The sequence below is a fragment of the Panicum virgatum genome, chromosome 1N (genome assembly GCF_016808335.1).
Source record: "Panicum virgatum strain AP13 chromosome 1N, P.virgatum_v5, whole genome shotgun sequence".
Taxonomy (NCBI): Eukaryota; Viridiplantae; Streptophyta; class Magnoliopsida; order Poales; family Poaceae; genus Panicum; species Panicum virgatum.
The window spans coordinates 30,858,654-30,873,922 of record NC_053145.1 but is presented as its reverse complement, the minus strand read 5'-3'; the positions used below and the strand labels follow the sequence as shown (position 1 = coordinate 30,873,922).

Here is a 15,269-nt window from a genome sequence, read left to right as displayed (position 1 = left end):
ATCAAAATTTGTCTTCTATATTCGTACCACTTGAGATGGACTTGTCGTGTGACGACTCGTCCAGTTTACTTGTCAGCACGCAAAGTCGCTATAGGAAAAAATGTAGAGAAAATTATTTATTTGGCCCTACAAAAAATTAGCTTTAGATTCTTGGTCTCTTTCAACTTTCATTTGCTTTCTTGACCTACTTTCAACTTTGATTTGCTTTCTTGGCCCTTCCGTCGACTCCGTCGGTGGCTCCGTTAGCTGCCACCCGGCCCCACGAGTCAGCGTCAGGAGGCGGAAGAGGCCCGGCCGAGCCTCCGCCTCGCCCTCGCTGCACGCCGCGCCTGCCCTCCGCGCTCGGTGTCCCCATCCCTCCCTGGTGGCTGGTGCCTCGCCTGCCTCCTGCTGTGCTACAGCCCCGCCGGCAAGGGCCGAGGGAGCCGCACCGACGAGCCGCGCTGATGCGCGTGCGCGCTCATGCTGGTGAGGAAGCGCTCGCACGGCCCCCCGTGAGCCTGTACTCCCGCTCGTCCGCCGCACGCAGCCGCAGCTCGTCGAGCTCGGCCGCCAGCGCCTCACACGCCGCGTCGCCAGACAGTGCCGCCGCCGCCGCCCGGCTCACCACTGACTCCCGGCGGGCGCCGAGGATCCGAGCGGCCTCGGCGTAGGCACCACGCTCCGCGGCCGCGTGGGCTAGGGCCACGTCCTCCGCCGCCTCCACGCGGAGGCGCTCCCGCTTGACCTCCATCGACGGCGCCTCCGCCGGCGCGGCGTCGAGGGGCCTCAGCACCTCGGCGTACACGTCTGTGGGTTCCACGGAAACAGCCTGCCTGGTTGCCGTGTCCATGTACTCGCCCCCAAATTCTCCCTACACGAGCCAAATAGATCCAATTCCTTCCACCCACATGAGCTCCGCAGCCCCCTCTGCAGTTACCCCCTCCCAGCTAGCCGCGCCCCTCGCCGGAGCAGCCCCTCCCCGAGCCGCTCTCAACCTCCCATCTGGGCGCACGAGACCAAGGCGCCTCGGGCTGTCCCGCGCGAGCTCCGGCCACCGGCGAGTTCGCCGGGTCGCCCTCGTGTTTCCCCGCCCCCTCCTCGCTGTCGGGAAGCCCCACCCCAGCCGGCCCCCAAGCTCCCTGCCTCCCCTGTCCAGAGGTAGAAGAAGGGCATGGTTGTATGAATGTTTTCTGCCCAAGGGTGTAAATGTAAGATCCAGGGACCCTTTTGTTAGATTCAACGGCTGGCGTGTGGGACCGGGGTGACAGTAATGGAAGACACTGACGGGAGTCGACGGAAGGGCCAAGAAAGCAAATGAAAGTTGAAAGTAGCCAATAAAGCAAATGAAAGTTGAATGGGGCCAAGAATCTAAGGCCAACTTTTTGTAGAGCCAAATAAATAATTTTCTCAAAAATGTATGCTCGGACTGCGAATTGTGAAGGATTTTATTGCCGAGCTGGCTAGCTCCTGATACAGACTGAAAACATATGCAGCCCATCAACAAAGATGTACTACAAACATATATATAGTATTGGAACAGAAAGCTGTGCTCGGGAACAGGTGCCACCGTTCACGCACTGACATGGCCTAGAGCAGCTCCCTGAGCACTGAGATCGCCGCCGCATGCTTCTCCTGCAGACAAATTTTGGTGGCTTTTGTTAAGTCATCGTATACTCGTACTTATCCGGAGGTTAAACAAGAGCTAAAATTAGGGGTAAGTTATAATCATTAGGTGTCTCTCCAACCCTCTTTAGTTCAAAATTTTATACTAATTCTTCAAAACCATATCTCAATTTGAAAAATTAGTACAAAATTTTGAACTAAAAGAATTGGAGGTGCATCTAAGGGTCACCCATTTACACCCCTAGCTAAAATCCTTCGACAAAAGTAGGGCTGGTTTAAATCCTTTATCATCCTCCATCGATGATCGCGGGCGAACACATGAAAATGAGAAAGTATGACAGTACATAAGCAGTTACCCGAGCTCTTGTCAGAGTGACATTAACTAGCTACTATGCAGAGAGGTGTCGCACCTGGTCACGAGCTCTGTCCCGAATGCCGCTGCACACAGGCCGGCCAGTCTCGTCGTAGAGTATCATCCCGCTGAACCGTGGCAGCTGGCACTTGACGCCCATCAGCACCCTCCTCTGCCAAATCGGCCGCGCCGGGGCCGCCGGCGTGCCGCCGGACACGGCCGGTGCTCCTTCCGCTCCGCTGCTTTTCACGCCCTCCGCCGCCGGAGCCGCCAACACTACCTTTTTCTCCACCTCCAGCACATCGGCCCCCAAGATCTCGTACTCGCAGCCACCATCCTTCACGCCGGCGACCTCGTCGACGCGCCCCCGCACTGACCGGCGGCCGCCGTCCGCATAGAGCTTCTCCTTCCAGAGAGCCACTGATAGGCAGATCCCCATGACGCGATCCCAGCACTGGATCAGGGCGCAGGGACAGCAGTGTGGTAGCAGCCAGTAGGGGCACTACTGGGTAGGGCAGCGTGGTTGGCTTCTTATGGCGAGCGACGCCAAGAATATTATTGATGCGCTCACAGGCTGCCCGTGAGCCTTGCCGTTTGCTACAGTGATAGAGTATGAGCCAGTGTTCGCTTGGATGCTCACTCATTTACGCTTCACCGTTATTTGGGTGGCATTGTGGCAAGTTGGTGACCGGTGTGCATGTGAAGCATGCCCAGCTCTGCTCGGCGCGCGGGTGGAGTAATCTTCACAGGCAGGCGATAAACGGTGACCACTCGAGCCGTGAGCGGAGGAGCGATTGCTTGCGCCGTCATTCACCGATCCATGCTTGACTGCGAGCTCAAACCATCGGCCGAAATAGGGACTGCATCGATCGCTTTGTGACGTGAAATTCTTGTAGTGGATCTTGCACGCATTTTTTCGTTGAAATGAGAAGTTCATCTCGAAAGACCAAAGGATCGATCGTTCCAGTGTGAATGTGAAGATCAACTATCTTACACGATAGTGCTATTATTCAGAATAGAGCATCTTAGGAACTAATACCTGCATCTGATATCAACTTATTCCAGATTTACTAGATAATAGCCCGTGCGTTGCTACGGACATAAAGTTAAAATGAAATAGCAGTTATTTTAAAAAATACAAAAAATCATGCTAGTTTTGGATCACATTTGGACTTTTAAACTTAACCCATAGTTGGTCAAATTGAAATAAAGCCGGATCTCTAAAAAAGTTGGTCATATTTGCATAACTTTGAGACTCCAAATCTATCAAATGTTTGAGTTTGGAACCAAACTATTTTACTAAAATTTCTAGACTTATGATCAAAGTACAACTTTGTTATGGGGAGGTACAGTTGATTATCCAATAACATTCGGAGTTTTTTTTCTGACGATAGAGCAATATGAAGAGGCCCAACAAAAAAACCAGCCCAGGCCCATTAGATAAACCCTACGTATGAAGCGGCACGCTCGACGAAGACGGACGTTACAGGAGCCGGGTGGATGACGCACGTCAGCTGATCTGACCGAGGAGCTAAAGGAATAGGGTGCTCGTACCCTAAGAGGGGGAGGGGGTGAATTAGGCAAACTAAAAACCTTAACCTCAAGCTCCAACTATTTGCACATAAATTAAACTAAGACATACTATCTAGATGTGCAACCAGTGTTCTTCTAGTGTGAAAACCCTCATCCCAAAAGAGTTATGCAAACTATAGCCAATCCTATCAAGATTCTACTCTATGAAAGTAAAGGCACACAAGATTGCAATAAGTAAATGCGGAAGCTTAAAGGAGGGATGAGAGAAAGCAAACTCTTTGACACGAGGATTTATCCCGTGGTTCGGTTAGCCACAAAGGCACACCTAAATCCACGTTGTTGAAGCACTCACAAAGAGTATTGCTTCTCGGCAACCAAGTCTCTTCCGTGAACACAATCACGGTCATCTTGGCCCCGGGTTCTTCTAAGAAGCTTCACCAAGAAGGGTGAGGGTCTCCAGGTCCCCCGCACAAAAATGTCGTCGCCACTCCACACCAAGCCGGAGGGTCGATGACGTTGCCGGCGAGCCACCAAGACTCCAAGTGGCCGGCACACCGAGTGCAAGATGTGGTTCTCTCCTAGAACCAGACACAAGGCACACAACCTTGCTCACTCACTCACTCAAGAGCTAATCTCGCACTAACACCCACAAAGCATGTGCTAAACCTAAGAATGTGATCAATAAGCACTTTGGTTGGCTTGGAGGTGTTGAGGATGTGTTTGGGACTTCTCTGAACTCCAGCAAACTTCAAATGACCAGGGGAACCCATATATATAGCCCTCCAACTTGAACTAGCCGTTTAGAGCCGTTAATCCTTTTTCTGCGTAGGGTGTCGGATGATCCAACGGCTTGTGAGAATTGGGCGTCGGATCATCCGACCCCACTGTGGTTTCCACGGTAGCCGTTATATTTCAAACCAATTGCTGACGTCGTTAGTCCGACGCCTTTGTCCGACCTTCTTGCAACGCAGCATCAGATCATCCGGTGCAGTAGACTGATTTCCAATTCAAATGCAACGTCTCTGATCATTACTCCTGCACATTAGTCCGACGCTCCATCTTGGTAGCGTCCGATTATGCAGTCGTTAAGACTGCGCCTTGATCCCCCAACATGCTCTCTGCAGAATACTCCGATGCTTGCTCCGACAAGGCCTTTGCATGCGTCGGATAATCTGACCCTTAAGGAAATTCTGAACCCTGCCAAACAAGTGCTCTGAAGGATGACCCGACCATTAGTCCGACGGTGCTTTTCTTGCGTCGGATCATCCGGCTTCATTGGTCGGTTAGTCCGACCATGGGGGTGTCAGATTATCCGAGCTCACTCTGTTTTTCCTATTTTCTTGTTGCACTTGTCCAACTTGTCGCAACGGTCATTTGGACACTCCAATATATTCTATCTCTGCTTTTTCACTGCGACTTGATATCTCTACGGTGGATTGGACACGTCGTCTCGACGGTGCATTGGACGTCTTGTCTTGACAGTGCATTGGACATCTCGTCTCGACGGTGCATTGGACTCTATCCAAGGGACCTAAAGAATCCTACAAATATTATCTTGCAAACTCATTAGTCCCGTTGATTGCATTGTCACACGATCGCAAAAATCACTCGAAATGGCCTAAATGGGGCCATTTTTGTTACAGGAGCGTGAGGCGAGACGACGGTGGGCGAAGTCGGTGAAGGCGTCCCGATCGGTGAAGACGAAGACGAGCTGCTAAGGATCGACGTGTGGACGAAGCGTGAGTAGGGCGGTGCAGACGGGCGTCCCCTAGGGCACCATCGATATCGCCATGTCGCATGTCGAAGATGAAGAACAAGCTGGTGAAGTCGATGCCAACGTCCAAGTAGAGGCGCGAGGTCGACGATCGCTAGGCGACTCAATCTCGATCAGTGATCGAGTAAAAGTTGAGAGAAAATAACCAAAACAAACTAGCAGCAGCTTCTTGTGCAGAACCTCCGGGTGTGTGTAGTGCATGCCCTCACCCTCTTATCTCTATCCTTCTGCTCCCACCATGATCAACAGCCATGGCAAGAGAAAGAGGGAGGGAGGCAGAGGTGAGTCGGCCCGGCGAGAGAACTGGAATAGGCCCTGCCGGGGGTGGAGACCAGAGGGGCAGATCCCGTCCACCCCGGCATGGATCCGCCCGAGGAGGCGGGTGCGGCGGAGCCAACCCGTCGTCGATGGATCCCGCTGTGGCAGAACCACCTGAAATATCCCGGCTCAAGTGCGCAGGCCATCACCATAAAGGCAACACTGGCTCAAACGCACTTCAAACGGAACAATTCTTGGTCTGTCGGGTAACGTCCCGATACAACCACCGGTTCTCGGATCAAACAAGCATACCCCGCACGAAGGCGAGTCCAGAGATATTACAACCACAATTTTACAACACAGGTAAAGTAGAGATTACAAACCAGTTTAAACCAATTATTACAAAACCAAATTTAGTAAAGCAGTTATACAAGTCATAAGTGTAAAACTTCAGAGTTTAACAGCGGAAGATAAAACACGACGGCTACAACACGTGGCAAAAGCATACCAAGCTAGCCCAAGCAAGGTATCACTCGTCAGGTTCATTGCCAGCCGAAGACGTATCCCACTCTACAGACCAGCCAGGAGGCAAGGAGCAGGGCCAAGATAAACTAGCGATCTGGTCCTCAATACTCATACCTGAAAAAGGGTTTCAACAGCAAGGTTGAGTATTCTAATACTCAGCAAGACTTAACCGTCAACGGGTATACTTAACCCACTTTAGCTAGACTATGCAGGGTTTGTGAGGCTCTGGTTTCCTTTGCTGAAAAGCAATAAAGAGTAGGTCCTTATTTCACATTTTAGCTTTCCATATTCTAGTTGATTAACCATTTTATGTAAGCAACTACTATTCAACAATGGTAGAACTTTAAGCAAACATCAAGATTAATCATAATAATGTTGCTCTTGTTACTCTGTGTGGCAAAGAGATCAAGCAGTCCCAAACTGTGAGAAGCAGACGATTCGAATTGAATTTGTTAACCTGGCCAGGCAGACCTAACACACACGTTTGGAACACCGTCGGGTCGTTCCCAAACAACCGTTGACCATTCTTTCCGGCTTGTGGATAGGGTCACTCTCCCCGACTACAGGGCTCCAAGGTACACCCATAACGGTCCACCCTTGTCCCTTGAAGTTGCAGTGTTGATCAACAATAACATTTAAAAACCTATCTCTAAAGAGAGAGTGATAGGTATATCCACTCCCCGGTCCAATCGGCTATTAGGCTTACCGCGTACCATATTTACGGCATGTGGCTAGTACGTTCAAAAACTTAACCAGCACTACCACACACCGCGACCTTAGCAAGTTTATCAACACAAACGGGGTCTCACATAAGGTCATGATATCGAACACAACCCCGTCTGTCGTCCTTATATTGATAACAGAAAGTAAACAAGCAATTCCTATAAAGCTCGTGACTGACAGGCAATCACTCGACTTTTACCGGTCCTATAAGCTTAGCAAGTAGTCGAACTCAGGTCTAGTGTTCAGTACATAGGTTCCTAGGATCATGCATCTAGGGTTTCAATTCAAATCCTAAGAACTGTAAATGCACAAGTAAGTAATAACAGTAAATGATAATAATTTGAAATATAGGTTATGTCCGGGGCTTGCCTTCTCGGTAGTCGCTAGCTAACACAGCCTTAGGCTCTTACGAACTTTGGTTCGGGGCTTCATTTAGTTCAGCTGCGTTCACCTGGACTTCTGGATCACCTCCGTCAGACTCCGGGATCAACTCGTACGTCCCGTCCGTCAAAGCAGTCGTATCTATATGGAATGCAAGAGACAGAATTATAAACACATTCACATCACGATAAAGTTGTAGCTTAACAACTGGCAAACATTCATAACACATGGGCAATCATTTATAGATTAGTTAACTAACAAATCTAACTACACAAGGCATCATGATCAACAGCACAAATGAAGTTGACTAACTTCATAAACAAGTGGGGGTGGTTTCTTATAACAAGCAAGTCATGGTTTGCTAATAAATCCACCACTCAATGCACAATAAGTAATAAATTTAGCAAAAATTACCCTAAACAGAACATGAACAGAGTAGGCTATCCTGTAAAAATCATGCTAAAACTTGTAGCCAATTATTCATAACAAATCAATCATTCAGATCACACCTAGAACACGATTGAATTACACAGCTTAATCTAAAGCAAAACAGAAGCTCAAAATTTAACAGAAGACTTACACAGGAATTAATTAGATGCTGTGAATTTTCCATGATTTTATCTACACAGAATTAATTCTGAGAAAATAAACAAAACAGACATCAGATTAGTAAGATTCATTTTTAGCTCCTGTTTTAGTCATGAACTGGGGCTCAAACTCCATGTACAAGCTAAACTATTCAAAGCAATCACTCAGAATTATTTTCATGATTTATAATCAGCATAAACTATTTATCATAATTAAAGTCTACTAAATATGGATTAAATAAAATAAATAGCTACACATGAGAACTGATCACGAAATTTTTATAGAAACACTAGTGTCACATGAACACTACACCATAAAATTTTCAGAGCAAGACATGGTTTCATGAAATATTTAAGAAAAAGATAAAATCAACTAATATTTATGCACTAGTAACACAAATCAAATTCTACAGCAAAAACTTGCAACTAATGCCTAACATATTATGATTCTAATGCATATATCTCTTCAAGAGGGTTCCAAAACATCAAGATTTGCTATTTTACGATTTTTCTACGAATTGATATTGAATTTCAAAATTCACAGCAAATCATAACAAACAAGTCCCTATAGCACTATTCCACTGAGTCTTGGGGTTTGCAGACAGCCCCCTAGGCTTCTTCGAATTCCAACCCGAGGTCCTTAGCCAAGGTCAGAGAGGGGGAGCGATGTTGACCGGCTGATTCCGGTGTCTGGGCTCACCGGCGGCGAGGGTTGGGGTGGGGAAAACAGAGTAGAGGTCGCCGCGATGCTTTGGAGGCTCTTGGGTCGCGAAATGATGGCCGGAGGGGTTCGGTCCACGGCGAGCGGCGGCCGGTGGAGCTCGGAGCACGGCGGCTGGGTGGCTCCGGTGGGGTTCGGGCGAGGGAAAAGGGCTGGGGAGCTGCGCGAGGTCGAGGCGCGGCTAAAGGAGGGGTCAGCGCGGACGGATTGGGTCTGCAGTGGCGGCTCCGCGGCGCGGGGGGGGGGGTGAGCTCGCTGTGATTCGGGGTGGAGCGGCGGCGTTCTATGTTCTGGGGACAGGGAAACGGCAAAAGAATGAAAGGATCAGCACGCAGGGGCTTTTGTAGTGCTCATACGCGTGAGAGGAGAGAGCGGCGGCCTCTGCAGCGGGCTCTCCACGGCGGCGTTGAAGTGGCGGCCGCACGGCGGCTCTGGGCGGCGTGGCAAGGCGGGGAGGCACCAGCGCGCAGCCAAGGGCGGTGGAGGAGGAGCAGCTCGACGCGTGGGCGCCAGCGCGATGCAAGAGGGGGCCGGGCTGGCTCGGGGGCGGCTCTCCCCGGCGGGCGGCGCTGCACAGCGACGATGGGGGAAAAAACAGAGGAAGGAGCTGGAGGAAGGGGATAAGGATCTAAATGCAATTTCCAAAAATTCCAGGGACCCCACTGTAAATCAGTGATAACTTTTAAAATAGGGCTCAAATGAAAAAGTGTCCAACATGAAAGTTGTTCAACTTTTCAAGATCTACAATTTTGATGTTGCGCAAAAATTTATTTGATCAAAGGATAGAGAGCTAATTTTGAAAACATTGAAGGGATTTTGAATTCAAAGGAAACTTGTCTTTTTCAATGAAATTTCACTTCAAACTTGGGCTAATTTGAAAAGTTTCCTGCCAAGCAATAAATGCACTGAATTTTGCAAAAGCACCCTCCACAAAAGCTATAATTGCACACCCTATTCAAATAAACTACAGAAAGGACCTTGCATAAAATCATAATTACACATATAACCTTTTATATTTACAAAAAGATCCTTTTTCAAGCAATTAAGCATATGATGCATACAATCAATGCAATTCGATTGTGCAGACACCTATGGTGTCACAGCCTTCCCCCCTAAAAGGAATCTCGCCCCGAGATTACAGGAAGACTAAGAATGGAAAGATTTGATACTGAATTTGTTCTAAGAAAGTCAGGAAAGTTTCTTTGGAGAAAATTTTCAGTCTCCCAAGTAGCTTCTTCCTCGGTATGATGATTCCATTGGATCTTGTACATTTTAACTTTCTCCCTTCTAGTACTTCTTTCCTTAGTGTCAAGAATCTTAATTGGATACTCCGTATAAGATAGATCGGATTCAATCTCGATATCTTGTGGTTCAAGGATCTCAGTAGGTACCCTGGTGCACTTCCGGAGTTGTGATACATGGAAAACATCATGAATGGCGGCCAACTTAGAAGGAAGACGAAGTCGGTAGGCAACGGGTCCACAAGTTTCGATGATTTCAAATGGTCCGATGTATCAGGGTGCTAATTTCCCTTTGATACCGAAGCGTTGAACACCTATAGTAGGAGATACTCGCAAATATACGAAATCCCCTACCTTGAACTGTAAAGGATCTCTTCTTTTGTCTGCATAACTTTTCTGTCTTGATTGGGCTGCCTTAAGATTAGTCTGGATAACTTTAACTTTCTCCTCTGCCTCAGAAACTAAATCTGGCCCAAAAATTTTGCGTTCTCCAGCTTGGGACCAACTCAAAGGAGTTCGACACCTTCGACCGTATAACGCTTCAAATGGTGCCATTTGCAAGCTGGATTGATAACTGTTATTGTAAGAGAATTCAACTAGTGCTAGGCATTTGTCCCAGTTTTTGCCATATTGAATAGCACATGCCCTCAACATGTCTTCAAGGATTTGATTGATTCGTTCAGTTTGCCCATCAGTTTGTGGATGATAAGCTGAACTACGAATCAATTTTGTTCCAAGGGATTCTTGCAATTGTTCCCAGAAACGTGCAATAAACTGAGCCCCACGATCAGAAATGATCGTCTTTGGAACTCCATGCAAACGGACAATCTGATCGAGATAAATCTCTGCATACCTCTTGGCAGAATAAGTTGTATGTACTGGAATAAAATGAGCGGTTTTGGTGAGTCTATCAACGATTACCCAAACAGAATCATGCTTCTGAGAAGTATTGGGTAAACCGACAATAAAATCCATACTGATGTCCTCCCATTTCCAGGATGGAATGGGTAAAGGTTGGAGAGTACCAGCTACTTTCAAGTGACTAGCCTTAACTCTTTGACAGACATCACATTCAGAAACATATCTGGCGATCTCTCTTTTCATTCGAGTCCACCAGAAATTTTGTTTAAGATCTTGGTACATCTTTGTACTACCGGGATGAATCGAAAACTACGATAGATGTGCTTCGTCAAGAATTTGCTTTCTAAGCTGATGATCCTTGGGTACAACAAGTCGAGATTCAAACCATAGAACTCCTCTATGATCCACTCGGAAACATTTGTACTTTGCTTCTCCTTGGGATAACTTTTCCTTAATGATTTTGATACCCTCGTCATGTAATTGTGCCATGATGATGCTATCATGAAGTGTAGGCTCAATTGATATATGGTTCAAACTTCCTTGAGGTACCATTTCTAAATTTAACTTCATCATTTCGTGGCATAGAGTTTCATTGAATGGCTCTACAGATAGACAATGGCATTGTGACTTGCGGCTGAGTGCATCCGCAACCACATTAGCCTTTCCTGGATGATAGTGCACTTCCAGATCATAATCCTTTATCAACTCTAGCCAGCGTCTCTGTCTCATGTTGAGATCAGCTTGGGTGAAGATATATTTAAGGCTCTTATGGTCAGTGTAAATATTACAATGAGTTCCCATAAGATGATGTCTCCAAAGCTTGAGAGCGTGTATAACAGCTGCTAACTCCAGATCATGTGTTGGATAATTCTTCTCATGATTCCGGAGAGCTCTTGATGCATAAGCAATAACCCGGTTGTCTTGCATAAGCACACAACCAAGTCCCGTACCAGAAGCATCACAATAGACATCAAAAGGTTTGGTACTGTCCGGTGTAGCCAACACTGGAGCAGTAGTGAGCCGAGCTTTGAGAGTTTGAAAGGCTTCTTCACATTTATCATTCCAAACAAACTTCACTCCCTTCTTTAATAACTCCGTCATAGGTTTGGCTATTCTGGAGAAATCAGGGATGAATCGACGATAGTATCCAGCTAAACCAAGAAAACTGCGAATTTGATGAACTGAAGTTGGAGATTCCCAATCCATCACTTCTTGTACTTTAGTTGGATCAACTGATATACCATCACTGGAGATAGTATGGCCTAAGAATTTCAAACTATCCAGCCAAAATTCACACTTGGAGAATTTGGCATAAAGATGATGATCTCGTAATCGTTGAAGAACGATACACAAATGTTGCTCGTGTTCTTCTTCATTCTTGGAGTAGATCAAAATATCGTCAATGAATACCACGACGAATTTATCCAGCTCCGGCATGAAGACTGAATTCATCAAGTACATAAAATATGCTGGGGCGTTGGTAAGACCAAAAGACATAACCAGATACTCATAGAGTCCATATCTGGTCGAGAAAGCAGTCTTTGGAATATCACAAGGCTTGATCTTTATTTGATGGTAGCCAGAACGAAGATCAATCTTAGAGAAAACCTTGGCTCCAGCTAACTGATCAAACAGTATATCAATGCGGGGAAGAGGATACTTGTTTTTAATAGTGACCGCATTGAGTGATCGATAATCAACACATAGCCTCAAACTGTTGTCCTTCTTCTTCACAAACAGGGCTGGACATCCCCAGGGTGAAGAACTTGGACGTATAAAACTCTTGTCAAGAAGGTCTTGAAGTTGGATTTTCAATTCTGCTAACTCATTTGGAGGCATTCGGTACGACCTCTTTGAAATAGGGGCGGTACCGGGTTGGAGTTCAATAACAAACTTGATATCTCTATCAGGGGGCATTCCAGGCAAATCATCTGGAAATACATCCGCATACTCACACACAACCGGAATATCTTCAATCTTAATTTCTTTTGTGGCATAGGCACAAGAGTTGAAGCACTCTCGTTGTGGCAGATAGAGTATGGTGGCTCCTTGATGTGGTGAATATATCTCGACAGCTCGGGAAGAGATATCTAACAGTACTTTATGTTTAGTCATCCAATCCATGCCCAAAATAACATCCATGCCTTCTAAATTCAACAAGATCAAATCTGTCCTCATCAATTTGCTACCCAACTTAATGGGTACAAGCTTAATGATTTGATTGGAAGCTATCTTGCCACTAGGAGTTTCTATCATGTACGATTTCTTGGTATGCCAATAATCCAATCCTAACCTTGCTCTAAATTTGGCACTTATAAAACTATGAGTTGCACCAGAATCAAATAGTATAACTGCGGGTTTATTGTGGATAGTGAAAGTACCCGACATGACTGGTGCTCCTTCGGGAAGGTCTGCCAGAGTAGTGAAATTAATTCGCCCCTGTTGGACTTGCACCATTTGGCTTTTGCCCTTTCCCTTGTTGTTGTTCTGGTTGGAGTTCTGCCCTGGATCATTCTTTCTGGGCTGCGGACAATTCTTAGCAAAGTGAGAAGCACTGCCGCAGTTAAAGCACCGATTGTTGCCATTCCCACGATTGAACTGTGGGGCATTCGGCCTTGGGCCAAACTGCTGCTGTTGCTGCTGCTGAGGCACTGGAGGTCTGAATCCTCCTTGCTGCTGAGGCGGCCTAAAAACAAGTCTGCTCATTGGAGCATTTCTCTGTGAAGGTCCTGGTGGAGTATTCTGCACCAGACGATATCTCGGTGGCTGAGCACTCGAGGGTTCTGTGGGTGCCTTTCGCTTCTTCTCGGCACGATATGCAGCAATACAGTCCTCTTGAGTAATGGCCAGGTTGACCAGCTCATTGTAAGTGTTGGGCTGAACAAGGTTCAGGCGTTCCTTGAGCTTGGTAGTGAGGCCACGACGAAAACGATCACGTTTCTTGGCGTCAGTATCAGCATGATGGCCCGCATACTGGCACAGGTGATTAAAGGTCTGTGCATACTGAAGAACAGTGCGGGTTCCTTGATTCAGAGCCAAGAACTCATTCAACTTTCTTTCAATCAGTCCCTCAGGAATATGATGTGACCTAAAAGCATTTCGGAATTCCTCCCAAGAAATGACATGTTCAACAGGCTACATCGCACAATAATGATCCCACCATATACGTGCAGGACCACGAAGTTGCTGGGCGGCAAAGTGGGCCTTGTTTGCATCAACACAAGGTACCGCTAGCAGAGCAAACTTGGAATTGATAGTACGGAGCCAAGCATTGGCGTCCAGTGGGTCATCAGCTCGGCTGAAAAGTGGAGGTTGGGTACCAAAGAATTCCTGGTAACCCGCTGGTTGAGCATCACGTCCTCCGTGCTGCTGGTGTGGCTGATTTTGCTGCCCTTGGACCAGTTGGCGAAACAATTCTGTTTGTATGGCCATTAACTCGGCCAGATTTGACGAGGGTGGCGGTGGCTGCTGAGATCCACTGCCAGCTTCACAACCGAAGCCATCAGGCGTTCCACGAGTATGACCAACCATCTGTAATTATGGAAGACATCCATTAGATACATTTTTCTTGCTCCCACAATCAATGGTACTGGTTCATCATTTGAGATTCTATGGAACGAAAAGATCATCAAGATGGAACTAGGGATAAAGACATGACTCAATCTCCCTCTCTCAAACCAAGTTTTCATTCAACCCTTTTGTTTAACCACACTAAACATAGTCATGAAAACAAACTCTAGAGATCCCTTAAGAAAACTTATGTAACATTCTCCAATTCTAGGAATCAATTCAAACATCAACCAAATATGCATGTACGTCCTGATCGTTCCTCACAAGATAAACAATTGCCAACTATCGTTGGGCTTACGTGGTTAGCACGGTGGCATACATAAATATGGCTCTCCCTATATAGCTAGTCGATACATTCTAACCATTCTTAACTTATCGAATCGCGGTTAGTGTACCTGCAGAAAATTGACATAACATATATATATCCATTGAACCTTTCATGCCAGCACACATGAAAGCGTCCCCATACAGTACCGCTCACTATAGAAGCGGCAGCCATACAATTTCCGCTGTATGGCCAACGTTAACATACGCTACTCAGTGGCGTATTCACAAGTTCCTTTACTCCCAATATAGTCTACCGATGTCGGTATATTGGCAGCAGCTCAAGTAGGTCACTGCTTGGGCGCAGCGTTCGGTTCGAATCGCCGACGGGAAGGTCAGACTCCCTCAGCTGACTAAGTACACTTTACTTCCAATATAGTCAACTAACAGTCGGTATATTGGAAGCACCTCAAGTAAGCCACTGCTTGAGGGCAGCGTTCGGCTCGCATCGCCGACGGGAATGTCAAACTCCCTCAGCTGACTGAGGATCCTTACCTTCTTACCTCAACGTAGGTGCGTCGTTACAGGAATTAAGAGTTGCTTGTGAGTATGGTTTAACAAAATGTAAAGTGCTGGAAGTCAGATAACATAAACCATACATAAATAGCCACCTAGTAATTCCCGTAAATTCCCTAGGACTTTACGTTCTATGCACAACCCTTAACGAATCCAACGTAATTTTCCGAAATACCTTGTTGTTCCAATTTTATACGGAAAACGATTTTTAAGGTTCCAACACCACTGGTGTAGGCTTGTAGCTTTGATACCAGCTGTGGCAGAACCACCTGAATTATCCCGGCTCAAGTGCGCAGGC

General features: G+C 46.8%; 1 protein-coding gene across 1 annotated transcript; it reads right to left on the bottom strand.

Moving 5' to 3' along the window:
- Window positions 1-1,398: 1,398 nt before the first annotated feature.
- LOC120655630 lies at window positions 1,399-2,509 on the bottom strand. The gene is made up of 2 exons (XM_039933548.1): window positions 2,016-2,509; window positions 1,399-1,614 (listed from the first exon to the last, which is right to left on the bottom strand). Exons 1-2 carry the CDS (start codon window positions 2,394-2,396, stop codon window positions 1,570-1,572), a joined length of 426 nt encoding a protein of 141 aa, XP_039789482.1. The 5' UTR covers window positions 2,397-2,509; the 3' UTR covers window positions 1,399-1,569.
- Window positions 2,510-15,269: the final 12,760 nt, after the last annotated feature.

What these genes read in the sequence shown, in the direction of transcription:
- LOC120655630 (XM_039933548.1), bottom strand. Translation starts at nt 2,396, where the DNA reads ATGGGGATCTGCCTATCAGTGGCTCTCTGGAAGGAGAAGCTCTATGCG. An exon ending in GGGACAGAGCTCGTGACCAG is followed by an intron (nt 1,615 to 2,015) that starts GTGCGACACCTC and finishes ATTTGTCTGCAG; the next exon opens with GAGAAGCATGCGGCGGCGAT.